The 26,615-nt window shown below is 45.1% G+C and overlaps 2 protein-coding genes and 2 non-coding genes across 6 annotated transcripts in view; all 4 read right to left on the bottom strand.

Annotated features, from left to right (window-relative positions):
- NUP210 (nucleoporin 210) overlaps nucleotides 1-13,457 on the bottom strand; it is a 41,739-nt gene extending 28,282 nt beyond the window's left edge. For 2 of the 3 annotated variants that reach the window (XM_076070689.1, XM_032963443.2), the window contains exons 1-10: nucleotides 12,870-13,456; nucleotides 9,159-9,304; nucleotides 8,446-8,577; nucleotides 7,503-7,599; nucleotides 5,661-5,811; nucleotides 4,779-4,911; nucleotides 4,264-4,407; nucleotides 3,266-3,334; nucleotides 1,885-1,991; nucleotides 250-390 (exon numbers count right to left, since the gene is read on the bottom strand). In XM_076070689.1, the coding sequence (XP_075926804.1) occupies nucleotides 250-390; nucleotides 1,885-1,991; nucleotides 3,266-3,334; nucleotides 4,264-4,407; nucleotides 4,779-4,911; nucleotides 5,661-5,811; nucleotides 7,503-7,599; nucleotides 8,446-8,577; nucleotides 9,159-9,304; nucleotides 12,870-13,093 (1,344 nt within the window). In that variant the 5' untranslated portion in view covers nucleotides 13,094-13,456. Of the gene's footprint in view, nucleotides 1-249; nucleotides 391-1,884; nucleotides 1,992-3,265; nucleotides 3,335-4,263; nucleotides 4,408-4,778; nucleotides 4,912-5,660; nucleotides 5,812-7,502; nucleotides 7,600-8,445; nucleotides 8,578-9,158; nucleotides 9,305-12,869 lie in introns of all 3 variants that reach the window. The other variant, XM_076070690.1, reaches the window with a different exon arrangement.
- A 4,022-nt stretch (nucleotides 13,458-17,479) lies between these two features.
- LOC103091720 (large ribosomal subunit protein uL16) lies at nucleotides 17,480-22,644 on the bottom strand. Its single transcript, XM_032963442.2, has 6 exons — nucleotides 22,487-22,644; nucleotides 21,733-21,791; nucleotides 20,251-20,358; nucleotides 19,217-19,355; nucleotides 18,389-18,551; nucleotides 17,480-17,741 (listed from the first exon to the last, which is right to left on the bottom strand). The coding sequence occupies exons 1-6, from the start codon at nucleotides 22,507-22,509 to the stop codon at nucleotides 17,586-17,588; spliced, it is 648 nt and encodes a 215-aa protein (XP_032819333.1). The 5' UTR covers nucleotides 22,510-22,644; the 3' UTR covers nucleotides 17,480-17,585.
- On the bottom strand, nucleotides 18,811-18,946 carry LOC116947642 (small nucleolar RNA SNORA70). Its single transcript, XR_004403706.1, has one exon. It is a non-coding gene; the product is annotated as a small nucleolar RNA SNORA70 (small nucleolar RNA).
- LOC116947643 (small nucleolar RNA SNORA70) lies at nucleotides 20,913-21,040 on the bottom strand. The gene has a single exon (XR_004403707.1). It is a non-coding gene; the product is annotated as a small nucleolar RNA SNORA70 (small nucleolar RNA).
- Nucleotides 22,645-26,615: the final 3,971 nt, after the last annotated feature.

Genomic DNA, 26,615 nt, shown 5'->3' with positions numbered 1-26,615 from the left:
ATATCAACACGTAAAATTATCATGACAGTAATGATGACGATATCTGTACAAATGTGTCAGCGGTGTGCTATGCAAGTTTTTTTCGGATGCCAATAAAAGCTTAATGTGCAGTTTATTGCACCGTTTATTGCCTTATATGGTGTGTTTGCTTAGTGTGGGCCTGTGCTGGGAAAGCTGATAAGTGGTGCAGGTAATTGCAATTGTTTTACAAGCAGCTGCGCACGCGCACACACACACACACACGCTCACCGGGGCCAGGACGTGGGCGAGAATGGCCTTGACCTCAGTCTGTCCCCGGTGGAGGGCCTGCACGCGATGCTGCGACCCATTCAGGTTTGACTCCAGGACGTTGAAGAATTTCTTCGGGAACGTTGTCTCGATGCGCACATTCTGTACACGTCAAGTCAATCCGAGAAGCAGAATGGAGTGAAACATTCCCATTGCGCTAGCCCTGAGTGTGGTCAATACAAATCTCTAAGGTTCCAAGAGACAAAGGCTGCAATATTATGGACATGTAAAAAGGAAGCCCCCAGTAAACCTTCACTCAGTGGAAGGTCACTCATCCTCCTCTGCTGTACCCAGAGTCTGGAACTCCCAGCACCCAGCCATCCATATTGGCTCTCTACCCAAATCCAGTCTCAAGACCTTCCTTTTTTCCTCCGGCTATGACAGACCCCATTCTCCTGCAAAAAGAAAATGCTATGCCCAATCTTGATTTGAAGCTTTCGTGACTGCAGGAATCCATACTCTTTAGTTCTTTCGGTAAAGTCACATAGGTAGAAATCAAATAAAAAAATTACGATGCCCAATGTCTCTGCAGATCATCTTGAAGATGCGGTTGCAATTAACATACTAAATAAATCAACATTGCATTATATTACTCTTTGGTTCTTTCGGTAAAGTCACGTAGAAAATCAAATCAAATAATAGAATACAACGTTTCGGTTGCAACACAAGCAACCATCATCAGGTAAGAATGAATGATAAAACAGACACGAGAACAGCATAGGCAGACACACATGCAGAAAGAGACACACACAAAAACACACCGAGCGAGACTCACACCAAGACAAACAGAGACCCATAGACTTACACAGAAACCATAAGCTCGCATAGACTCTCTACCCCCCGCCCTCTATCACTCTGCCCCCCTCTCTCTATTTAAGGCCTCGACACAGAGGCGTTGTTTCTCTGTGTGCCTATGTGTGTGTCTCTCTGTGTGTCTGTGTTATCTCTCTGCTTATGTGTCTGTCTATGTGTCTCTGGTTCTGTGTTTTGTCTCTCTCTCAAATGTAGCAATCTTTGGAAGAATGTAATCAACCAGGTAGGGTGTTGACTGTTAAGTTAGCCGACTATCTGTGTTGTATTCTTAGCTCTTTCGGTAAAGTCACGTTGAAGGGAAACAATAAAATATATATAAAACAATAAAAATTCTCACGTTTCGACCATAACACAAACGGTCGTCATCAGGTTTGTGTTATGGTCGAAACGTGATAATTTTTGTTGTTTTATATATATTTTATTATTTTATTGTTTCCCTTCAACGTGACTTTACCAAAAGAGCTAAGAATATGAATTACTGCAGTCACGAAAGCTTTAAATCAAAATGTATCTGTGTTGTATTGCATTATATTTCTGAGTTTACTAGGTTTGTTTTCTCTTTCATTTGTACCTAATGATGATTGCTTGTGTTGCAATCGAAACGTCGTATGCTGTTATTTAATTTAATATTTTCTCTTTCTACGTGACTTTACCGAAAGAACCAAAGAGTAAGTCCTGCAGTCACGAAAGCTCCAAATCAAGTTAGACAAATCTAAATTTGGTATTGTATTGAAAGACCGCAGGTCCGCAGAGCAATGTGCGTGATGTGCATCTGCCACTTACGTCGGTCAGGTGAATACGGTTGCCATTCTTGTCGAACACTTCCACCGTGATCCAATACTCACGCCCCACTTCCAACACCCAGTGCTCTCCCGGCTCGATCAGAAAACCTGCCGCCACATACACAACCCAAAAAACAAAGATCCCCCTTCATAGCCTCAACAGACTGTTGAGGAAAGTGCTGTTAGTGAGCGCCTACGAAGGCCTTTGTCTTTCCAGTGGCGATTTTTACACATCGCACCAGATACTAATTTGAGGCCGAGTCGACCTAGGGGAGGTCCATGACCTAGTGCAGAAAACCATCACTGGGGTCGCTGAGTTTGTAACGCAGCATGCTACAACTTCCCATACAACCCAACGCACACACACATACACACGTTCTCTCTCACTGCTCCCGTTTAATGGAACACGTAAACCCACAAAAACAAATGTCTCTCATGTTGGATATATACATGGATTTTGTGTACAAGGATGATGCAAATCTTCCAGCTCTATTAACGATAAACAAACATGACTATCAGGAGCACTGCCACAGCTTTTTCCCGTGACACCACTGTGGTATATGTCAATGAATAAGGACTGTCAATCAGGTAGAAATGATGTCTTGATAAGGAAGAAACTCAGAAAATGTCATTGCAGAGATATCACAATGGTACTTTCGAGGATTTTATGAGGTTTTTTTCACCATTAACGAAGGCTGAAGCTAATGTTGGACAGCCAAAGACAAACGCCCAAATTATATAATCTACATAACTAGCCTTTAGCCCTTCCAAGGACGGGTGTATTGCAGTAAATCTGAAACTTGCAAGTCAAAAGCAGACCACGACGTGATATTCATTGCATTAATGCGTGTGCAATTTGTAAGGGCGCGGTGACACAGACCTATTTCATTTTAAGGTTATAATCCCTTGTTCATCATGACGTAATTTTTACTTCTATGTCTCAACAGCAGCGTTACGGAGATCGCGTGACGTGAGGGTTCTGCCTTTGCCGCGAGGATTGTAAGTTGACGCCGAGGAAGGGGGGGATTATTAATGAGGGGGGGTGCTCCATGTGAAGTGACGTCACCTGTTCATGATTATTAATGGGGGCGGCTGGTCAACGTGGAGTGACGTCACGAGCGTTGCACACAGACATTCTTGGCTCATTATAGTAGGTAATAATAATGGGTGGGGGGGGGGTGTCCATTAAGAGGACGTCTCCTGCTCATTATTATTAATGAAGGGGGCTGTTCGATGTGGGGTGACATCACGGACATTAAGGACAGACATTCCAGGACGATTGTAGTAGGTATAGGAGCAATGCGCTGTTAAGGTTTCCCTCTTCTATTGACACGATCTGAAGGGAACCTATGGGTACCGGGGGTCGTAGGATTGGCGCTCACCGAGGAAGGCGGCCTCGATCACGTAGACAGTGGAGTTGGGGAGACGCGAGACACCCTGCATGCGAATGTCTGATTCAGGCGAGTCAAGGAGTCCCAGTTACAACGTACGACGTATGCAAATCGCAGCCGATGGCCCAAAAAATTTGTGGTGAAAATCGTACGCGACGCCTATTACCAATGCCAGACACACTGGAGGTGGCAGTCCACATGAAGAGTCAACAAAACCCTGTCAAAAAAGATTCACACACAGACCTCTTGTCAAAGTCACATGTGGATAAGGGCCTCCTCAGGCTGTCCAGAACGTGAAGTTAATTTGACCACACTTCACAAAACTGGTCAGAGCGGACTGGTTAAGGCGGGGAGCACAGACGTGGGGGAATGGAAGTACAGAATAAGGGATTATTCTGCCCTGCCCTCTGCTGCCAACCACATTGGTCCATCTCTACAAGTTGCGAAATTTGTTTTCCTTGTCTCATGGCAACTGGAAACCAATAGCACTATCTGAATATAGCTCGAATTAATCTATAGAACACCGTTTCTAAATATACACGAACAAACGTATGATGGTCATATAGATCATTGGGATTGTTAAGAAAAGTGGGTTTTGGCAGAACAAATCGCTAGAAGGGATGACGATTGGTCGACAATAATAATGGAATGTCAGCCAAAGAAGAAAAAGTGCTCCAGGCTATGTCCATTCCAGAAAAGGAGCAATGAAAACAGCTAACATACAGAGGCTAGGTGGCTTGTTACATTGCAGGGCCATGCGAGATGGTGACAGGTTTTGGGAGGTCTTCATGTAGCAGTGGATAAGTCAAGGCAGATGATGATGATAACGTCCTTCATCTGCATTGGGATAATTGGCCAATTCAATCTTTAATGAGTGCTGTATGCAGGAGGATGATAATTTGTGGACTGTTGTAATCGTCCTAAGAGGAAATTAGTCACAGACACGCTAATAAAGGCAACTCATTACACGCGGCACAGGGTGAGGATGCTCTTGTGCACAAGGAGGAGGCTTGTCTGCCCCAGATTCTGGGCCACCAGGACGGAGGTCTGCACATCCAGCCGGGCCACAGGCCCATTCTTTGTCACCGGGCCCTGCAGCTGCAGCTCATACTGCTCCGATGGCATCGGGATGTCTGCACCAGGCAAACAGAACAAAATATACACGCGTGCAAAGAAGATGACACACCCTCAACCGCTTGGAAAATGCACCACAGTTGCTGCTCCGCATGGAGGCGATGCTCGCATTAGACTGCAGCAAGGCACATAGGAGTACACAAGGGAAAAGCTTTGCGCACATAATACACGCAGCACAGTCGTGTCACATGACACATTACAAGGCACTATTATAGAGCAACAAAGGTGCCACTTGCTTTTTGTACACCATTAAAGAAATCTCAATAAGGTATGATGGAAGGACCGACACCAACGGTTGCAATCACTCATTTTTCTGTATGGAAATCGACCGTTGTGTACATTGTTACTCCTGTGGAGGGGGAAGTTTTACCAATGAGGCGGCCCTGCTTGACCTTGAGCACGCGGTAGTGGATGTGTGTGTTCACGAGGAGGTACACGTCGTGCGCGGGGCTCAGCAGGATGCTCTCCAGAATGACGAGGCGCACCTCGGTCGCCTCCACACCCTGCAAGTGCCGCCAAACATCACAGGCAAGCAGTTCCTTTGAGGTCAAAGTGTAACCATATCATATATGTAACTTTATTTTGCGTATTCTAACTAAACAACATCTCTTTCTGCTTCCTCCCACGCACTTAGATAAGTTAAGAAATATCTAAGTCTGTGCTCTCCGGTTGCCAGCTAGCTCAAAAACTCAATGAACAAGCACTCCTGAACCCTAACATTCCCTCACATAGCCTCTTTTACCAAGCTCTTATAACCTTGCTCAAGAAACATGTTAACGCTTATCTAATACAACTTTGACAGTGCTGTTTGTTACTGGCCGCTTGACATTTTGGCCCTTTGCTCAGTAACTATGTAAAAAACAACAGCAAATGAGGTTGCATGCATTAAAAGTCTTGTCTGGATATATAAGTGGCACTCACATATCTGTGCACTACCCCATTCTAAAGAACTGCCTCTGGGAGGTGACTTCTCATTTGCCCTGCTGCCGAGACGTTTGTCACATGACAACCAAACCAGATATTATGTAACCCACAGAGCGAGAAATTTACCAAAACCCAGCGACTAGTAGTTGATTCCCAGCTGTCGACATCAGTGACATAGGAAGACAAAGGTGGTCGTGCATGGTGCTAGACACAGCACACATTCACATGCAGTGCTTGCCTTAATAGGTACTCGTGGCAATTCTTCCACAACAGTCTATATGGCCAAGGGATCTTCGTCTCTGTATATTCACACACTCGTGTTTCCCACCTTGTACAGGGGCTCTCGTATTTTGGTCTTGACGCGGGCGCTGCCCGTCTTGAGGCCAGACACGAGCATGCGGTCGCCCTGCCGGCCTTTCCTCTCCATCTCCAGGATGTAGGCCGGTGGCCGGTACGCCGCCTCGGAGAACCGGAGAAATCTGCATGCACACAGGATCGTACAAACATGACGGAAATGCACTGGTTAGTAAAACACAAGCACACATCAAAGAATATCATAATTTAGCAAGCCCCCACTAGAGGCCGACCGAAATTCGGTTTCGGTTTCAGCGCCGAAAGTTAGCAAATGGCCACTTTCGGAATACTTTCGGTTTCGGCCGAAAGTTAATTTTTAACTTTCGGTTTCTGCCGAAAGTAAATTTTTAACTTTCGATCTGGTTTCGGCCGAAACTGATATTGACTTTCAGTCGTCAACCGAAGATCTATTTTTAGAATATAACGCTAGGCAATCCTATGCGAGAAGCTGCAAACACACACGTCAGCAGCAGCAGTTTGGGAGCGAGGTTACAGCCGCAACCATTGTCTACTAATATTTATAGTTTATACGACCGGTCAACAGATGGCAGCCTGTCTGGCTGAATGCGGAACAACTGTTGTTTCTTAACTACAATATTCGTTTGTTTGGATATAATTACTAAGTACAGTAAGTAACACCTAAAGATTTGATATTTAGCGACTCTTACTGCAGGCTCTGAATGATTAGTTCTAGATTTCTTTTTAATTAAAGTAGCATTGCATCATGACATCTACATATATAAAAAAGGCAAAGTTGTGATTATGTGTCTGTTCAAAATGTTTAGCGTACTTCCCGACATGCAAAAAACTTGAAATTTGCCATGTGGATACTTTCCAGACTGTACACCATGCAAAAATTATAAAAATAGACTTTTGTATATTTTTTTGAGGGGGGGCGCAATAATGAATATATTTTGCACGGCAAGTGAGCTGTGACGTCAAATCTGTCATGTGACCCGCGCATGTGGAAGCGTAACGCATTGTAGTGTAGCGGTTAGCGCGCTGCGCTACGAACCCGGCGACCCGAGTTCGATTCCCGCTCACGGCCACCACCGGTGACGATTATGTTAACCGGTCCTAGGCCTCCCCTAGGTCGACTCAGCCTCAAACGAGTAAGTGGTGTGGTGTGTGAACGGCGCCACTGGAGAGACAAAGGCGGCCGGGCGTCGTGAATCCAAGTCCCGGGCGAAGCTGGGTAGTAAAGCTAGTAATATATAAAAAGGAAATTTGTGAATATGTGTGTCTGCTCGAAATGTTTAGTGTACTTCCCGACATGCAACCAACTTATATTAAATGGGAATAGGCCGATTCTAAAGGAATCTACAACCTTCGCTTCCTTTGCGTGATTTAAAGATTTCGAATCTTGGCGCACTTGGGTTTTATTTTATTTTAAATTAATGAGTTTCTTTTTATTTGTACATATTTTAAAGTTTTGAGAAGTTTTAAAATATATTTTTCCCCCGGGCAACGCCGAGTATTTGCCGCTAGTATTTCAGAAATCTTGTGTTCGGTAACTTCGGTTATATACCTTTCTGTTTCGGTCGAAAGTATAGTTAAATTTTGTTTCGGCCGAAAGTAAATTTTGTACTTTCGGTCTGGTTTCGGTTTCAGCCAAAATCAGAAATTCAGTTTCGGTCGGCCTCTAGCCCCCACGCTACATTTCCGTTCTAAAGTTATTGTAATTTGTATTCCCATCAGATGATGTCTCCATTCGCCATTGACCATTTTTGCAATTGCTTTCTACTGAATATTTCTGCATGAAAAACTGTTCATGTGTCAATTCACAAGTGTTCATGCATCTGTTGTTGCCCCTCACCGCAAGGCATTGTGTCCATCGGCAGTGGACAGCACCTCCTCATCCTTGATGGTCGTCCAATCAAACTGCAGCCCAGCAAGGGTGGTAAACGTGTTTCCTGTAAAGGTGGAATTCAGGGAGGTGGAAAAGTGATTTGAACGTGATGTCACGTTACAGCAGCAAGGAAAAGCCTTGCTTGTGCAAACATTTTACAACACAAACAACATTAAGGTTATATCGAATTGCTCCAAAATGCCTATTACCAAGTCACTCAGATTGCACCAGATCTTGGAAGATCTCGGAAGCTAAGCAGCTTTAAGCTTAGATAATGCTTGGATGGGTGACCACTATGCACGAATCGGCTGGCGTTGGGCTGCCGCAGGGCTGCCGCAGGGCTGCCTAGTGGGCAGTGCAGCAAAATACTGTACACTGTTACACTGTACTTCTATAATCTCATCTTCATGAACTTGCACTGACCAGCAGTGGATCGACAAAAAAGTGATAAATGTACATGTATCCCTAATGTGTACAGGATCTTGAGTAGTAATTACATTTGAAAACTTCAAAAGGTCCACATGTATATTGCAATGTACATTAATCTCAACTATTTGTATTTTACCAGTAAGGCCCATTGAGTTATATAGCTCTTTTTCAGAAGTGTGTCACAAATGAGGGCTCAACAGCTATCATGTGGAAATGCATTGCAGCCAAATACTCTAAATGTATGTTTATAAATTATGATTAATAATAAAATTCCTTCATCAGTCCACTGTTGAATAGAGGCCTCTCCATTCAGAGACAGTTCTGGTGGTTTGACCATACTTCACCAGGCTGGTCAGTGTGTGTTCACAAAGGCAGTTGCACCAGGACCGGTTCAGACATGACTCGCCACCTATGTTAGCGATGGCCATGAATCAAATTCCGGTTGCCCTGTGGAATTTGTCAAACAGCAGAGTGCTCTCACCCTCGCGGTCGCCGGCCTGGATGGTGAGTTCCAGTGGAGAGTCGTCGAGGTAGAGTTCTCTCGTTGTCGAGACGATCTGGATGTGCTGGATAGTGTCGACGATCACATCGCACCGTAAAACTTGGCCCGACACTACAGGGGGGAAGAGCGGTGGGCGCACGTAAGGAAAATTATCACAACGTCGCACGTTTCACAGTACCGAGCAAAAACGAACAAAAAAAATATCCTACCACTTCCGTAAATGAATGGAAACTCATAAGACAGAAAATGTATGTGCAGTCTAGCAACAAAGGAGAAAATCATTCTATACGCAAAATGTGATTTCCAAACGGCACAAGAGGAATAATTTTGACTATAGGATTGAGCTTCCCATCATGCCTTACACATAAAAAAGGACAAAAAAGATTTATCTGTCACTGGAAACATCTTAGGCACATTAATGAGATACTAGAGGAGATTCATTTTTGAGGCCTCTTGCAGTGAAAAGGTTCCTCACCCCTGGTCTACAGCCTGAGCCTGAGTAGAAGATGCGTCTAGACCAAGTGGTCAGGGTGAAGGGATTCCAGACAACGGAGATCATAGCCGAGATTGAGTGACCTCGAATTGAGCAAAGTTTGACCGGCGCAGATTGCTCGAATCTTGTGACCCATCCACTATCCGTGAAAGCAATAACCAGGTGGGAGCAGGTGAAAGGTGTGTGTGTGGCTGCCCACCTGTGTCCTCAGCAATGACGATGGTGGTGAGGCGGGTGTGCTGGGCGGCGCGGGCCGACACCACGGCGCGGCTGGAGCACCGCTGCCCTGCATCGTCGGTACTGTACACGGCCTCCACGCTCGCAACCTCAGGCCGGGACGACTGCCTGGAGGGCAGCAAAATAGCAGACATCAAGAATGCCTCAGGCACATACGAGTGGAGTAGATAACATGAATATATCGCACAAATGGTTATTCGAGAACCAAATTTGGCACGTATTATCGCATAAGGTAATTTTATAAGAAAACATCGTTAGTCACCTAAAAATTATAGACGGATACCATTTTTCCAAGATGGCTACCATTTTTGATGGTGGCCATCTATGATTGTGGCAACAATAACATTTTTAAGTGGCTTACGTTCTTTTCTGAAAAATATACACCATTGTGAAGATAGCAATCATACGTCATGCTGTATTAAAATGAAAACGATTCCTGTGATAAAATTCAAGTGGCTAGCAACACTCAAGAATTATTGTGTAGGCCGCCAGCTGACTTGGGGGGGTTAGGTAATTGTACAGTATATATCACAGTGGTGGAGCAATAAAGCAGTTGTTAGTGCACTTCACCATAAATCTGGTGACCCGAGTTTAATTGCTGGCCAAGGATGATATCAGTGGTGACATCTGAACTAGTCCCATCATCATGCCCAACTGACTAACGTGGTGAAGTATGGTCAAGAAACCCCCGTGACCGATTAGGTCTGACTAGGCTTTCATCCAGCAGTGGCTGGACACGGGCTGTAAAGTGTCAAGGCAGGTCTCCGTTGTGCTCACCGAACCGCACCTCCGATTAGCACGGTTGGCTACGTACGGAGTGAAAGACGTTCGACATACATACATGCCTTCTGGCCACACCCTTCTGTGAGACAGACCCCGTGAAACAGCAATGGGCCAGCTCATAAACCGCAAATAAATGCAAAATTTCCCTTCCCTATTATCCAGCCATTGCTTTTGCTTGCTGCTGATAAAGGCCCTTCCCTGCCACAGCCAAGCCTGAGCAGTGGGCAACTTCCTGTGACACGCCTCCCACCAACACGCGTGGCCAACAAACCAGGTGTAATTTTTCAGCCCCGCCATGCACGCGAGCTGGATTAACTGTTAACGGCCATATTGCTACTGTGTAACTAAAACCCCCACGAGTGAAATTGAGCCTTTGGCGTGCACTACAATCAGACCTAGGGTAAATTACAATGATGTCATTCTTAATGGTTTTCAATCACAATGGAATTATGCTTTCACCGAAGATTGTTGCTGTTATTGTAATAATAACTAATCACAGGTCCGATTGAAAGCGGCACATCCCCAGTAGCCATCAACGCTCCTGTTACAGTTCTGACACGGATGCCTGCTCATCAGCTGCACTATTCTTCCCCCATAGCCCCACATATATAATCCAGAGTGCCAGCTTCAATTTAATTTAGTTACCAGTCTAGGGAATTCTATTGCACCGTGGAGTTCATGCTTGATTCTCTGCCAAGTGAACACATGTGTAACATTTCAAGTTAATTATATTACCCTCTACGCTTCTGTTATTGCAAAGGGCTGTATTTATATTTCTAAACTAAACCCAGCTGCGGCTTCTTCTACACTGCTACTGGTGCCAATTACAGTTAAACTCTCAATTTTCCGAGGGCGGATTACCTTGTTTGGGGATTAACCACGCTTGAATGAGATGAGTATAAAAGCTGCTTCTCACTCGTTGGGAGTCAGCGACTCGGTGGCCACGTGACCACAACATGTTGGCAGGTACATTATTAGTTAAAAACAACACAAAGACAACGCATTCTACAATATATCTTCACCCCCCCCCCTCCCAGTCTACGTAAGAAACGAAAGACCTCTTTACAGCCCTAATATATAAACGTTTTACGTTATCCGTGTTTTTGGCTACCACTCCCACCCATAACCCCAGACAATCGATGGCAGGTGCCAAGGAACGTCGTCAATTTCCTAAGCATCTGTCTCCATTCTTGGGACAGACTCCTGCACTTAACAAAGCTGTTCCTGTCACTTCAACGCACTCCTCCTGACACCACAGTTCCCTTGCCTGCAGCTGCGAGCCGTCAACTCCTGCACTCACCCATTAGTACAGCGTTGAGAAGAACCGTTTATCTTGGGGGTGAAAAGGCATCTTGATATGTAGTAGTGGCCTAATCATTTATTTAGAGCGTACTGTAATTGTGTGTGCTCGAGTTACATGCACGTCATTGCAGAATGCACAATTGTATAATTATACTGTAGAGTCCTCTGTGTAAAGCCACTGATAGATGAAGGCCTCACCTCAAGCCCTGTCATGTAAGTTGCTTGACCATACTTCACCACACTGGTGAAGGGAAGGGGACCAGGACTGGTTCAGCGATCAAAAAGCCACCGATTTTATACCTGGCTGGCTATCGAACTCAGCAGGTCGGGTCCATTGTGCAATGTATACAGTACATGTATGTTGACATTCTTTCGCGACCTACGTAACCAACCGTGCTAATCTAATCGGAGGTGCGGGGGAAGGACGACAAACTAAACACAGAAAGCAGTGGTGTACATTCATACACACTGCGTAATGGTGTGCACTTACACACGGAGTTAAATTGTGGCAGATGCCAGTCACGTCTATCCATTTCGCAGGCATTTAACCTTTCATAGATAGGGGGGGTCTTCAACATATCGTGCAAACATAATAATTAACTCAGAAGATGGCTTAAGCGAGCTCAGTCAACCAAATATCAGTGGCAGGTCGCTAATTATACTCTGCTGACCTCCCCCACCACTTGTCTGGAATCGTCTTTCCTCCCCCATCAGTTTCGCGCTAACGCTTCTCTTACCACTTCCACTCCTCTTTATGAATTTCTGCAGTCACTAAAGCTTTAAGTCAACAACACATATGCCCAGTTTCTTCACTGCGTCTTGACACGCGTGTCCCATTTAGACGCTGGAGTAAACCCGTGTCGAATGCTATTGTAGTGTCGAAAAATATTTCACACCACGCAGCAAAGCACTCGAGTGTCTCGTTACAGCAGATGCGGTGCCTATAAGTGGCATACTTATCTCGCAAGTTACACGTGGGGTGTACAAAGAGAGAATTGGGCAGTACTGTACACACACGTGGGGCGATAGATGAACACTGTACACACCACACGGACGCTATGGACAATACCGTACTGTACACACACACGTGTGTGTACACGTGTGTGTGTACATCATCTTAGTCAGTCGACCCGTGGCAATTGGGTCTGCCCCGTGACCTCCTGCCAGCGGGCGTTCGACACTTCACGTGGCCTCAAGGTGCACCTAGCCTGGCACAAGCGTCGTGGTGATGTCACCGCCACGTAGTGGCGAATGGCGGTTGTTGTGTGTACAGTGTACACCATTAGGGACACAAACATTAAACACTGTAAACAGATGGCCGTGAAAGATGGGAAACACCGTACTGTACACGTACACGTGGGGTGACATTGGGAATACACAAACACATGAGTGTACAGGACGGGTTAGGCTACGCGAGAAACAGTTGACACAACAACAACACACCAACAACAGCCGCCAATCACGGCGGTTGGTGCCAGGCTAGGTGCGCTTAGGGCACCGCACCGACCCTACAGGTCACGGCGACAGATCCAGCCCGGATGTTAATGGGTTTAACCGACCGCGATGAATGAAAGATGCACATACACACCATCTGTAGCAGCCGCTCTCCGCCTCCAAGGTATAGTTGATCTGCGAGGCGCCCGCGTACGGCAGCAGGATCTTGGGCACGTTCAGTTTCGACGTTTCGGTCCCGCTCGCCAACAGCAGCAACAGCAGCGCCGACAGAAACAGCGGCAGTCCAGGACGAGTCGGACGGCGGCGACCGATGAGGCGGTCGCCGCGGCGTGGCCAGGCCTCTCCCGCCGGCGGCATTGCTCCTTCCTCCCCGCTCCTCGTGTGTGGCGTTCAAATAATTTTTGAATGAAAACACAAATCTCACGTCGGGTGAGACCGACCGACCTTGACGAGGTGGCGATCACCTCAGCACGCACGAAATCGGCGCGGACTATGACGGTGGTGGTGAGGAATAACGGTGCCGCGGCTGCGTGAGGAGAGACGACGCGAAGCGTCCTCCTCCTCCCCCCTCGTCCTCTATTAACTCTCGTTACCGCCACCAACAGCCTCGGGCAACGCGTGCTCTCGCCACAATTAGAACTCCCAGCCCGGATAAGCTGCGATGGAGGGGGCCTCCCTCCTCCCGTCTCCTCCTCGTTGCGACAGCGGAGCCGCGCCACTCGAGCTGATTGGCTCCCCCCCACCCGTGGAGCCAATGCGCGCTGGAGAATGTGAAGCGGTTCTTGGAGGGGGGTGGGGCTAGGGGGGGTTTCCCGCGCGCGAGACGCGTCACGCGCGCCAGAGAGGTTTTGGCGCCAAAAAAAATTAAATGCGATTTGCCGGCCTCCCCCCTACTCTACTCCACTCACGCATGGATTTTATTTTAGAATGAAAATAAAATATTATAAATGCATTATCGGTTATTGCCTGAGAAGGATTGGGGGGTGAGGAGGAGGATAGAGGGTGGCACCAGAAAATGAATCGATACCCCTCAGGAAAAAATAACAAAATATAATGTACAGTATATGTTTGACATTATATCATCAGCAATTGTCTACCCACTGATGGATATTTGCTGAACGTTATCTGCGGTGGGCGTCTTCATTGTTGACCTGTCTCGTCCATCGTAATGTTTTAGTCGAGGTCACTACACACAGTGACCGATTTATATTTAACCCCCACTAAGATAACAGTAAAACAATGATTTAAAAACATATTATTGGTTCTTTCGGTAAAGTCACGTAGAAGGGAAACAAAAAAAATATACAAAATAAAATTCTCACGACGTTTCGACTGCAACACAAGCAATCATCATCTGTCAGCTTAAGAAGCAACGCTGCTCTGGTAAATACCCACGCACTATTAACTAAAGGGTGAACACAACTCCTTCCCCATAGTTAATTAATAGTAACAATAACCTCGGATATTGTTCTGCTTGTTTCCCGTAGAAAGGCTGCGAGTAAAGGTATACGTGTCGGGTGGTGGTTGGTTCAACTACACATTTATATATTTACACGATCTAATCCAAAAAAAAACCTGGATTATGAAAGGCAGACTACTCGTGGAGATGACCCTTACAGGATTTGAACCCTGGGAGACAGCTACCACTACAATAACTAGAGCTGATAGACTACAATAACTAGAGCTGGTACACTACAATAACTAGAGCTGATACACTACAATAACTAGAGCTGATACACTACAATAACTAGAGCTGAGACACAATAACTAGAGCTGAGACACTACAATAACTAGAGCTGAGACACTACAATAACTAGGGCTGAGACACTACAATAACTAGAGCTGATACACTACAATAACTAGGGCTGATACACTACAATAACTAGGGCTGAGACACTACAATAACTAGGGCTGAGACACTACAATAACTAGAGCTGAGACACTACAATAACTAGAGCTGATACACTACAATAACTAGAGCTGATACACTACAATAACTAGAGCTGATACACTACAATAACTAGAGCTGATACACTACAATAACTAGAGCTGAGACACTACAATAACTAGGGCTGATACACTACAATAACTACAGCTGATACACTACAATAACTAGGGCTGAGACACTACAATAACTAGGGCTGATACACTACAATAACTAGAGCTGATACACTACAATAACTAGAGCTGAGACACTACAATAACTAGAGCTGATACACTACAATAACTAGAGCTGAGACACTACAATAACTAGAGCTGATACATTACAATAACTAGAGCTGAGACACTACAATAACTAGAGCTGATTACACTACAATAACTAGAGCTGATACACTACAATAACTATAGCTGAGACACTACAATAACTAGGGCTGATACACTACAATAACTAGAGCTGATACACTACAATAACTAGAGCTGATACACTACAATAACTAGAGCTGAGACACTACAATAACTAGAGCTGATACACTACAATAACTAGAGCTGAGACACAATAACTAGAGCTGATACACTACAATAACTAGAGCTGATACACTACAATAACTAGAGCAGAGACACTACAATAACTAGGGCTGAGACACTACAATAACTAGAGCTGAGACACTACAACAACTTGAGCCGAGTGTATTCCTGTACTGTATTTACAACGGGTAGACAACAAAAATCGTGAGAATCCACAGCACGGCCGTGAGACGCTCAACATCGTGTGAAACTGCGAGGTTTGAGGGTGATCAGTGAGACTTGACATGTAGTGGTGCCAGGAGGGGCTGGGAGTGTACTTTGCAGCTATCGGTAGTGCTGGGTGGGTACAGTCTGGAGTGTGTGGGGCGATTTCACAACCACGATTCCTGAGAGCTATACATATAAGACTAGCCTTTCGCCCGTGCAATACATCTGAAACTTGCAAGCGAAAAGCAGATCGCGGCGTGATATTCATTGCATTAATGCGTGTAAGGGCGCGGTGACACAGACCTCCATTTTAAGGTTAAAATCCCTTGTTCATCACGTCCTTTTTACTTTGATGTCTCAATAGCGTTACGGAGATGGCGTGACGTGAGGGTTCTGCCTTTGTAGTGAGGGTTGTAAGTTGACGCCGATGAGGGGGGAGGAGGCGCCTCGGCCCCCCATGTGGAGTGACGAAATGCTAATTATTATGAATGGGGGGGGGGGAGGGTCCATTTGGAGGACATGACTTTATGATTATTAATGAGGGGGACTGGTCGATGTGGAGGGACGTCATTAACGTTGACAGACATTCCTGGGTGATTATAGTAGGTATAAAGTTAACTGCCACTAAGAAAAGTTTCAGCTGACTTCGCTTCTTCAAAAAAACTCTCAGCAGCAGCTACTAACGTCTTAATTTAATTACCATATAAGACACCAATGACTCATCATCAGCCATGAAACATCCAATGCTGTTGAAAGTTGCCAGGAATTAAAAGCTGAAATACCACTGTTACAGCCTTTTATTGGCCAATAAACAAGCTGCCCATATAGCGACAGAGAAAACGTTGTCTAACAGGTGGCACTTTGTGCATTCATCAGTTTGAATCTCTAAGGAGCACAACAGCATTCACTCTCGGAGCTAACTACTCGAGGTGAGGTGAACGGGCACCAATTGCTCAATATTTGCGATTCTATATATATCAAGGTCTTATTAGTAAATTAACGAGTCCTTACATAAAAGGAAACGAGAGCACCCGGAGATAACCTATACGTCTAAGGGGGAAACACTATCCTCGACATAAGTCGAATCCACGTTTATTTTCTTTCTTCTCTAAGCATACTTTTTTGGTCCATTAGCAAGTTTGCTATTTCAGACCAATATAAAGCTTTTGTGGAATAAAATACTAGGTATTTTAAACCTGCACAAGTTCTGGGTTATTCAGAATTAAGTTCCAAATTTTCACCCCGATTGTTTCAAATATAAAGCACTGTTGTCCATAAGTTTTTTTTGGGTTAATTGCGTAAATGTCGTTAAACCCACCACAGCCAATTAGTAAGTTGTCACAAACATGCCAATTCGTTACTAGTACAGCTCACCGGTGTTTTCGAGCCAAGCAACATTTACAATCGGAGTACGTTTCGCCAGTAATTACAACTAGCTTCATCAAGCGACAGCCAGATTTGTGGCTGTCGGTGGGTTTAAAGACATTTGTGTCTTTAGACCCACCCACAGCCTACGTGTTAAACAATTGGTGATAATCACGGGCAGTGGACATCACGTGGGGTGGCGGGAAAGTACACTTGGCTCATCTCCGCTTCGTCACTCGACTGCTTAACACTGGAAATGCTTGGTTTTTCAGTGGCTGTCAAGTCATGGTGCGCATGTGGGTCGTTAGTCTGCTCCCCTTTACATGTTGCTGATTTTACATGTTATGGCCACTTTTTTAAATTGCCGTTGTAATGCATGTTGCAACAAACCATTAGATGCCAAGGGTTTTAGCACAAAACGTGGCTAATCCTCATTCCTCCCAAAGTCCCTTCTATACTGTTCAGCGTTCTCTGCGGTTGGCTTTGTAACTGCCTCCCAGTATTTCAACGTTCCTACATAACCATCAGTTAAAAAAACATCCATTATTTGCTCGACTCAAGTGCTCTATGCTGGACACCATGTGCAAGACTTTCAGGCTTGCGCTCCATGACAATTATAAAACCAAGTATGGTGTATTCTCACTTTAATGTTCAATTTCTTTAAGAAAACCACTGGGTGCAATTAAACAAAATAAAAAAAACAAGTTTCAGAGGACAGCTTTATTTCTCCAAATTCACAAGGCAACACATCCCAGGCTCATGCGGGTAAGCGGCAGAAAATGTGTGCCCAGTTGAGGACAGTTGTCTCTTCTTACGCGGCGTGCAGTGCCCGCCACTTGTTCAGGGGCCCGTGGTTTGGCATGTACTTGACACCCACACCATCGGGCATCACCGTCTTTTCAGCCAGCATTGCCTCAAAGTCTTTGCTGTCGAATTTGGTAAAGCCCCACTTCTTTGAGACGTGGATCTGTGGCACAAAGTAAGACCGTGTGTTAGTGTGCTTTACACAATTGAAGACACTAGGACAAGTTCAACTCATTGACATTAATACAATTACTTATATACCCAGACTCCTTTTCAGGAAGGTTTTGCATTGGAATATATGGCCAGAACCAATAATATTGTATGTTTTTCGCTATGGGGCAAAACCAGATAACCAACCCAATGGAAAACCATGCAAAATAGACCATACAAATGCAGGGTGAACCATACAAGCTAAATATACAAACTTACTGTCCAACAATTGATCATTTACAAAACTTTAATGTTACTTATAACTCAAGAACTAAAAGTAACATGATACATTACAAACTAGCAAGAATATTTTTTTACAAAGTGCAGTTTTTTCAGACATGACCTGACATTAACAGTACGCCAAAGGTTTGAGCAATTGGTTACTTGCGATGGTTCGCTATAAACACCTTTTCATGGACAGCTAAAGTATAAATACTATTTTTTACATGCTGAAATATATTTGTTCCATCATGGCACTTGAGAACTACAAGCATGAGGACAGCCATGTGCATAACAGCTTTCTTGTGTAAACAGCCACAATGGGGTAAGGCACTGCAAATAATATACATTTTTAAATTCGATGGGTGTTGTGACTTTCACCTTCTGGCGACCCGGGAACTTGAACTTGGCGCGACGGAAAGCCTCTACCACGTGCTCTTTGTTGTTGGGCTTGGTGCGCACCGACATGATGGGCTGGCCGATCGACACGCGCGCCACTGTGCCCTGAGGCTTACCGAAGGCTCCGCGCATCCCTGTTTGCAGCCTGGAGAATGTACAAGACAGAACGGTTCCAGCAATTATGTCATCTGCAAACACCACCCTCTTTATGTACATCATGCACATTTGTTTAGCGGCCAGAGCACATGGAACACTAAAGAAACGAATGAACCATACATTTTAAAAACTAACTTAACACCTGTAAGAATATTAATCTTGGATGTGAAAATAAAGGCGGAAAGTGGGCCCACACATTACATTTGTCTACAATGTTTTATATATATTTAAATGTCACATTATGTATGCACTGTCTCCATGGTCCCTAAGAGTTTCGTACAAGGAACGAAGATCTTACACAAACCAAGGAGTCTGTTTGTTTTATGCACCCATTGCACACTACCAATCAATTGAACAAAAGGTAGTCGGCTTAATTGAGTGCAAATCCACACCTAATTGCATAGACATCAAAAATGTAAATAAATCCATATCGGTGGGAGAAACGCCAATCCAATAATATTTTAGCTTAACTGTTGATTTAAAAAAAATTGTAAATGCAGCATCGATTCAAATATTTCGAATATATTCGGCAAAATTCAGCCTACAAATATGTATTCAACCACGGCGATCCAGCTTTCACAACCAGTTTAAAATGATGAAACAAATGTCGTGTAACCTGCCATCGCCCTTGCCACATGGCGTCCTGGCACTGACCTATCAGCGCCTGCACAGGACAACATCTTGTTGATGCGGATGACGTGGAAGGGATGCAGCCGCATGCGGATATGGAAGCCGTCCTTGCCGCACGTCTTCACCATGTACTTGTTGGCACAGATACGGGCGGCTTCGAGCGCTGGCATAATCACACAAAAACTGAAATCACTACAATTCTCACAGGAATTTATAAAAATTGAATTTATACAGCGCCAACTAAACGTGATTGCATCTCAAAAATGCTGTACAATATTTAATGATAAATGTTGTTCGTTTATAAGCAGATAAAAAAAATGCCAAACAGTAAAAAAACGTTATGCTGCAACAACGCGATGATGGTTGTTTATTTGTCAGCTTGGAATATGCGTGTCAACTTGCTAATCCTGTAACCAGGTGATCCACTACTAATTACTAAGTCAGTTGGACAACTTTCTTCAGAAGGGTCCTACATAGTTATTTTTTATAAAGCATTTTTTTGTGTAGTCCAAAATCCAACTGCACAGACAAGCTCACTTAACCCATCTGCTGTAATGCTCTTCCCCCGTGTCATCTCAAGTCCCTTTTGCCTATAGTGTCCTTCCCCACATCTTACAAAGCTTTCTCTCCACTTTCCCTACTACAAACAGAAAACAAATCCTTGAAACTATGTAGATGTATGTTTTACTATTTGTACAGCACCCCGTGCCATTTCCTCTCCACTACACAGCCTAGTGGGTTTATTTCTAATCACACCATTCTTAAGTGCAAGGCTATCTCACATAGGCGCTGTGGTTTCCAGACGAGTATAGTCGCCTTTAGGCGGCAATGCTGGTATGTGGTTCTATTTAATTTGAAATAAAAACTAATTTGGACCATGATACGAGCACACAGCCTACTAGTTACGACCTATGCAAAAAGGAGCAAACCTGAGCCCACCCGGCCATGTCACTGCACCAAAATAATAAAAAAAATTGCACCAAAGTATATGTACGCGTTGCTTACATTTTTTTAATATACTGAACGTTTTATAAAGAGACAGGATATTGGGCGCTCACCCTCCGAGGAGAGCTGCTCGCACTCATCTGACACCATGTGCGCGCATAGCGGGAACTCTTCCACGCGGGCCTTCTTGCGCCCGAGGTCGAAGATCCTGATCTTGGGATCTAAGAGAGGTAAGTGGCAAGGATCGGTCATCATTCACTACAAATACGTATGACTTAATGTGCACACTGCTTGTGTATAGGTAATTAAATCAGTATATATACATGTGCAAGTACATCCCTTTAGAAATACATTGTTTGAGGCCCCCTACACTGTAGGCTTTGGTGGTTATTTCACCACGCTGGTGACTATGGGAATAGACGTTGTAGCAAAGTAAAAGCCAAAAGATTATTCTGCACTGAACCGTGAAAATTTCTGCTGTGCTTGGTGGCCACCAAATCACGACGAAAGTAAAATTTTTGCTAGTTAACTTCCGTGATTTGGATATATAGGGTGCATGCTGGGTGATTTAGTCGTAGGTACTTGTGTACAGGCCATACCACGTCTTTTAGCTAGGAAGGATTCTCCGAGCCCCAGAGTTATATTTCAGGGCAGCCATGCATTGCGTTGACATACTTTGACATTGTTAAGTAAATCTAACCTCCATGCATCTCAGACAACACACATCAAAGTGAAATTGGGCTCTGACGTGTGTAGTCTGAGATGCATGGAGGTGCTCTGTTTCCAAGGTCCCTTTAGGACTCCGTATATGTGACGGAGATCTTACACAAACCAAGGGGTTTGATATGCGCACCAACGAACACCAACAACCAATTAAATGAAGGTCGGTTTGTTCAAGTGCAAAATGAGGTTAACGAGGGTCCACCACATTACAGGGTCCATGTTTTGGCCACCAGAGGGCAGTGCAGCAAAAACCGTTGTACTTTATTTTATTCTGTCTATGCTCCGTAATGAACAGCGTGAAGTACAGTATGGTTTAAAAAAATCACTTCCACAACTAAGACGGCGTGGCGAGGCACTAATCTAGCAGTGTGACCATGGGATCGTACACGTACTTAAATGAATCCCTTCGCAACAATTACCGCAATTTCGGTGCACATTAGGAGAGTTAATGAGCTTATTGCTATTAAAAGTAGAACCATTTACATACGCTAACCTTAATTACACGTGATGTTTGTCCCATTAAAGGTATTAGACGCGCCACCCAATTGCCCTCATGTGCAGGGCCCCTTTTGTAAAATTACTGCTGGATCGGGACCAACCACACGTCGCGGGTCAAACAAGGGGATTATTTGACCATACTTCACCACGCTGGTCAGTGCGGGAAGCACAGACGCGACATAAGAACATCACCGCACAATGACTTTCGCCGCATCGCCCTGTGCCGCCAACGCCTACTTCATTTGTGGCATTGCATTTCAGCCGCATTTGATCTGGAACGTTACACAACCGCGTCGCAGCTCGGCACCCCTTATAGGAGCGCTATTTTAATTTCCGATCATATTCATTTGGGGAGTTTTAATTCGAGCACTCACCGGGCACACCGCGACAGAAGCGAGACTTCGGGTAGGGCTTGTTCTTGCAGTATCTGTAACTATAAAACACACGCACGCACGGGCTTGTTTCTCGCAGAAATGAGCATTGTAGTCTGTATGAACACGTTTTAATTGGACGCATGCCACCCAGCAAACATAGCAGCATATTAAAATTTTACAGATACTGGCTAATACTTGGGATGTATTTTTTTACGCTTGCCCGAGGGGAAGCCGCCATTTAGCACTTAACGCTGGAGAGCCAGGATTCCACTTTGCTATAACGGGGGGTTACGTCGAGGTATATGGACAGCCTTTGTGCCAATCCACTGCTGGATGAGGGCCTCCCTGTGCCGTGGGTGTCTTATTTGACCATATTTCACCACACCGTTCAACGCGGCCTAGCAGACGTTGGGAGCGTAGTACAATGCAACATATATTGCTATAGTATACTGCCGTTGCCTTCAACGCGACGGCGCAACAGCCTATAGCACCTACTTCATGAATGCTCGCTCATTCAAGTCTTAAACAGGCCACATCTGCTTAGCTTCCGAGGAATTGTAACGCGACTTGGTCTAAAGGCGTGCCCATTCATAAATATACTCGCTACAGTATACTTTGCCGTACTATAAACCGGCCAAAGTTGTCAAACTCTTTAACAGGCATCACGAGTGCAAAGGCGAACGCAAAAATCCTAATTGTAACTAAAGTGGAACTTTAGACTCGAGGCCTTGTGGCGGGACTAAGGCCTACTCACCAGCGAGCGGGACGGCGACCCATCTTGGTAGATCGCCTGGCGGGGCAGACAAGAAATAAGAACAAATAAATATTGGTGCCATGTTAGAGCACCTATTTGTAAAATCGCACGATTGATTATCGGTAACGCGGTCGTGATGTTTAAGGATTTCAACGGCGACTACCGACAACCACTGCAGCCATCTTACCTCGCCCGACGGAAAGGATTGTGGGTGGCCGCCGGAAGCTTCAAGGAGTCACGGACGAAACCATTTGGCGATGAAAGGGGGAGACCACTCTTAATTCATTTTCCCCGCAATTGTGTAAATATTTATGCTTGATTATTTCACCAGCGCTAACATAATAGTAATGTAATTCTTTCGTTATTTAACAGTTTATATTATTCGCAATTCCCCTTTTATGACGTTTTACCGATTGTTGCTTTGCAGAGTAAATAATTAACCCCTATTTTTGCATCGACAATGCGCTCGCCTGTACGTGCTCGGGACGTCATCGCTCACCGTTATGATGACGTCATGTCGTATTCAGCGTGCGTCGTGTCACCTTGCGCGGTGACGCTAAGGCACGATGTGTGACGTTGCTCAGCCACGTTCTATCCACTGTTGGCTTCTATTCTTGCAGTACACATAGCTGACAACCCCTTATCAAACCAATGCAGACCTTATTGGTCACCCGTGCCCTTATACATCTCAACGTTCATCCTACAAAGTCACATCACAAGGGAGAAAGGGCCGTCCATAAATGACGTCACGCACCTGAAGGGGGGGGGGGGTCAGACATTTTTGACGATGTGCGACGAGGGGGTGGGGGGGCAGAGCTCTGTGACGTCATATTTGAGGGGGGTCTGACTTTTTGTGACGCCATGTGACGAGGGGAGGGGGGGTTAAAAATCGTCCAAAATCGCGTGACGTCATTTATGGACGGCCCCAAACACAAACAAATAGACACTCACCACTACCAACCTGTCAACCCTACCTTAGCCCTACCTTATTACATACCAATTCAGACCTTATTGGTCACCCCGTGCCCCTTATAAATCTCAACGTTCATCCTACATCACAAGGGAGAGAATCACAAACAAAAAGGCATTTTCTTTGCCCGTATTGAAACGGCTGTACGCCGTACGGACCTGAAAACTCGATTGTCCTTGTACAGAGAATACGGGGTAAACCATGTGGACAGACGGTTAATCCAGTGTGGCAATTTGTTCAGGAACTTAAATGCCAATGTCGAGGTTTGCTAGCCACTAGATTACTTCAGCGGAGAGAGAGTTCGTGTAGCTTTGCTATTCCTTTGTTGAAGAAGCGCAGTTCACAGTGCTTTAAAAGACGAGTTTGAATTTAGAAACATGCGTGTTTGGCTGCTATAAATGTCCGCGTGATGCTAAGCCACTTCGTTGAGCTATCATTTGTGACCGGGGTCGCTTCTGAATAATAGTTATTGTGTATAGCTCAGTGGGCCTTGCCTGGTAACATTAAAACATAATTTAGTTTCACTCTTAGGTTCTGTCGGTAAAGTCACGTGACTTTACCGAATGACTTTACCGGAATAACCAGAGTAATTCCTGCAGTCACGAAAGCTTTGAATATAGTTTAGTTTATTTAGTTGTTTTACGCGTGTTAAGGGTCGCGTTTGGCGAGGAAACAACCCAATTAATAAAATAAGGAATAAATAAAATATATTTCAAATGAATGAAAACTAATGTACAGTATGTGTGTTGAACTTCTTTCGCACCGTACGTAGCCAACCGTGATAGTCGGAGCATGCGGAATGTCTATCCACTAAGGGGACGTCCATAAATGACGTCACGCACCTAGGGGGGGGGGGGTTGAGAATGTGACGTCACATCAAAATACGCAACTTTAAATAAATATAGACAACACGTTCTACTTAATTAAATATACTTTTTAATAAATGTTTTCTCCTACAACATCAGAGTGCAGTGCCACATTAAATACGTACTACAATGACAATAGTTTAAAGCGATTTGAAGTATTTTTTTGAAGGCCACTTGTGTTGTGGCCGAAACGTCGTGAGAATATTATTGTTTTATTTTATTCTTTTATTCTCATTCTACGTGACTTTACCGAAAGAACCAAAGAAGATTTGAAGCATGTTTTATTTTTTTTGGGGGGGGGGGCAGAGCTTTGTGACGTCATATTTGAGGGGGGGTCTGACTTCCTGTGACGCCGTGTGACGAAGGGGGGGGGGGGTCAAAAATCGCGTGACGTCATTTATGGACGGCCCGTAAGGAAGAATAGAGCAGTGGTTCTTCACACGTGCACCCCCTGGGGATGCGAGATGCCCTTTCTGGGGGTGCGAGACATGGCCAGATGTTTTTAGACGGTAAATAATCTAAACACAAATTAAGCACGGGCACGTAAATACAACTACCTTGTTTCACCAAACTTATGTTAACATAATAACATTTCTTTACGATTGAGGCTGCAATAAAAGTTTGGGACCACTGGTTTAGAGGGAGCGCTCGTGAGCGCTCGCAAGCTACCGAGCTGTCTGGAGCCTCCTCTCGTGGATGCTCCTTCTGACAACAGCGGCGTTGAGTAATTGCAGGGCTGCACCTTTTCCTTATTTAACCAGCTACATCCCACGTGGCATGGATTCATCTTTGCCTCCGACGCAAAGTTGAAGGGTTGGACAAGTTCGCGCGCGGAAAATTGATGGAGGAAAGAGAAAAAAACGAATGATGAGGACCCCAATGGACTGCAGTCCACCACAGCTGCTGCTGCTGCCCACTACTCACGGGTATCCTAGTGATGGTGCTCACGTCCCTTGTCAATAACCTTGCCGCGATCCACCGTTGGTGTCGCCTTCATGGGATTTTTTGCCTTAGCCCAGAGGTCGGCAACCTTGCGGCTTCGGGAGCTGCATGCGGCTCTTTGAGGAGTGCAGTGCGGCTCTTGAAATTAGAAAAAACAAATGACTTTTTATTTTGGTTGTCGGCCCCTGATCATAAGAGTCCAGTTTACCATGGGAGTCCAGTTCACCTTGGGAGTCCAGTTCACCATGGGAGTCCAGTTTACCATGGGAGTCCAGTTCACCATGGGAGTCCAGTTCACCATGAAAGTCCAGTTTACCATGGGAGTCCAGTTCACCATGGGAGTCCAGTTTACATTGGGCAGGGGTCAGTAACCTGCAGTTCCGGAGCCACATGCGGCTCATTAAGGATTGTTCCGTGACGTTATTTATTAAGGACCACCGTCTCGTATTCACCACGTGCATTGCGGCTCTTGAATTACTGTTTTAGCAAATGGATTTCTTTTCATTCGGGGTGAGGAGTCATTTCTGAGGCTACGGCAGGGATTTACAGGATTAAGGATGAAGGCGGCAAAGTGATGGTTTCTCCGGATATCTGTGTGGGGGGGGGGGGGACAGATTTGAGTCGATGTACAGGTTGCGATGATGGGCTTGGGGCAAAACGGATATTAGAGCAAAACGGAGAGCGGAGTGGTGTTATGGAATGAGACGTTTTAAGGTGCATTCAGAAGCTATGCGGGAGATGGTATCACAATAGTTTCAGTTGCATGGCCACAGTCGCAAGTCCTTAATTTTCCATACATGAAGGCAATGTGCATAGCGGCCTGTAGATGTTCTGATGTGATTGATGGTTCCACCCGTGTCATTGAGAAATGTCAAAGTGAAGTCGGTGCGACGTTTGCGTCTCGAGGTTTTGTTGTTGTTGTTCTGGACGTCAGCGTTGTTCCACTGTTCGCCAGCGTTCTTCCGGATCTGAGATTCTCAGATTCAGAATATTTAGACTGGATAAATCCGATTCGCTATGAAGCTCTTTTTCACACATGTCCAGTAGGATGATGACAGCACGATCCCCAACAGGGGGATCAGGACTCGACTTGGCAGTGAGGTGAGGTGGTTGATGGGTAAGTTGTTGGTAACGAAACGTGTAAACTTCCTTGCAGTGTGCATATCTCTACGGATATTTGGTAGCAGAATGTTTGCCAGAACGGGGATCCAGGGGGATTGGTGTCGGTTTCAGGGCTCCTATTATGATGCGCATTGCGTTTGCATCGAGCAGTTTTGCGAACGAGCTCTCTGCCACAGAGTCATCTGGGAAGAGGGCGGCTGTTTGCAGGGGATCTTACCGAGGCTTCCCA

Source organism: Petromyzon marinus, chromosome 30, assembly GCF_048934315.1.
Source record: "Petromyzon marinus isolate PM22_M1 ecotype Great Lakes invasive population chromosome 30, UKy_Petmar_22M1.pri1.0, whole genome shotgun sequence".
Lineage (NCBI taxonomy): Eukaryota > Metazoa > Chordata > Hyperoartia > Petromyzontiformes > Petromyzontidae > Petromyzon > Petromyzon marinus.
The sequence above is the reverse complement of the archived record's forward strand: the minus strand, read 5'-3'. Positions and strand labels throughout refer to the sequence as shown.

What these genes read in the sequence shown, in the direction of transcription:
- LOC103091720 (XM_032963442.2), bottom strand. Translation starts at nt 22,509, where the DNA reads ATGGGTCGCCGTCCCGCTCGCTG. An exon ending in CTTCTGTCGCGGTGTGCCCG is followed by an intron (nt 20,359 to 21,732) that starts GTGAGTGCTCGA and finishes TACCTCTCTTAG; the next exon opens with ATCCCAAGATCAGGATCTTC. An exon ending in TCCTGTGCAGGCGCTGATAG is followed by an intron (nt 18,552 to 19,216) that starts GTCAGTGCCAGG and finishes TACATTCTCCAG; the next exon opens with GCTGCAAACAGGGATGCGCG.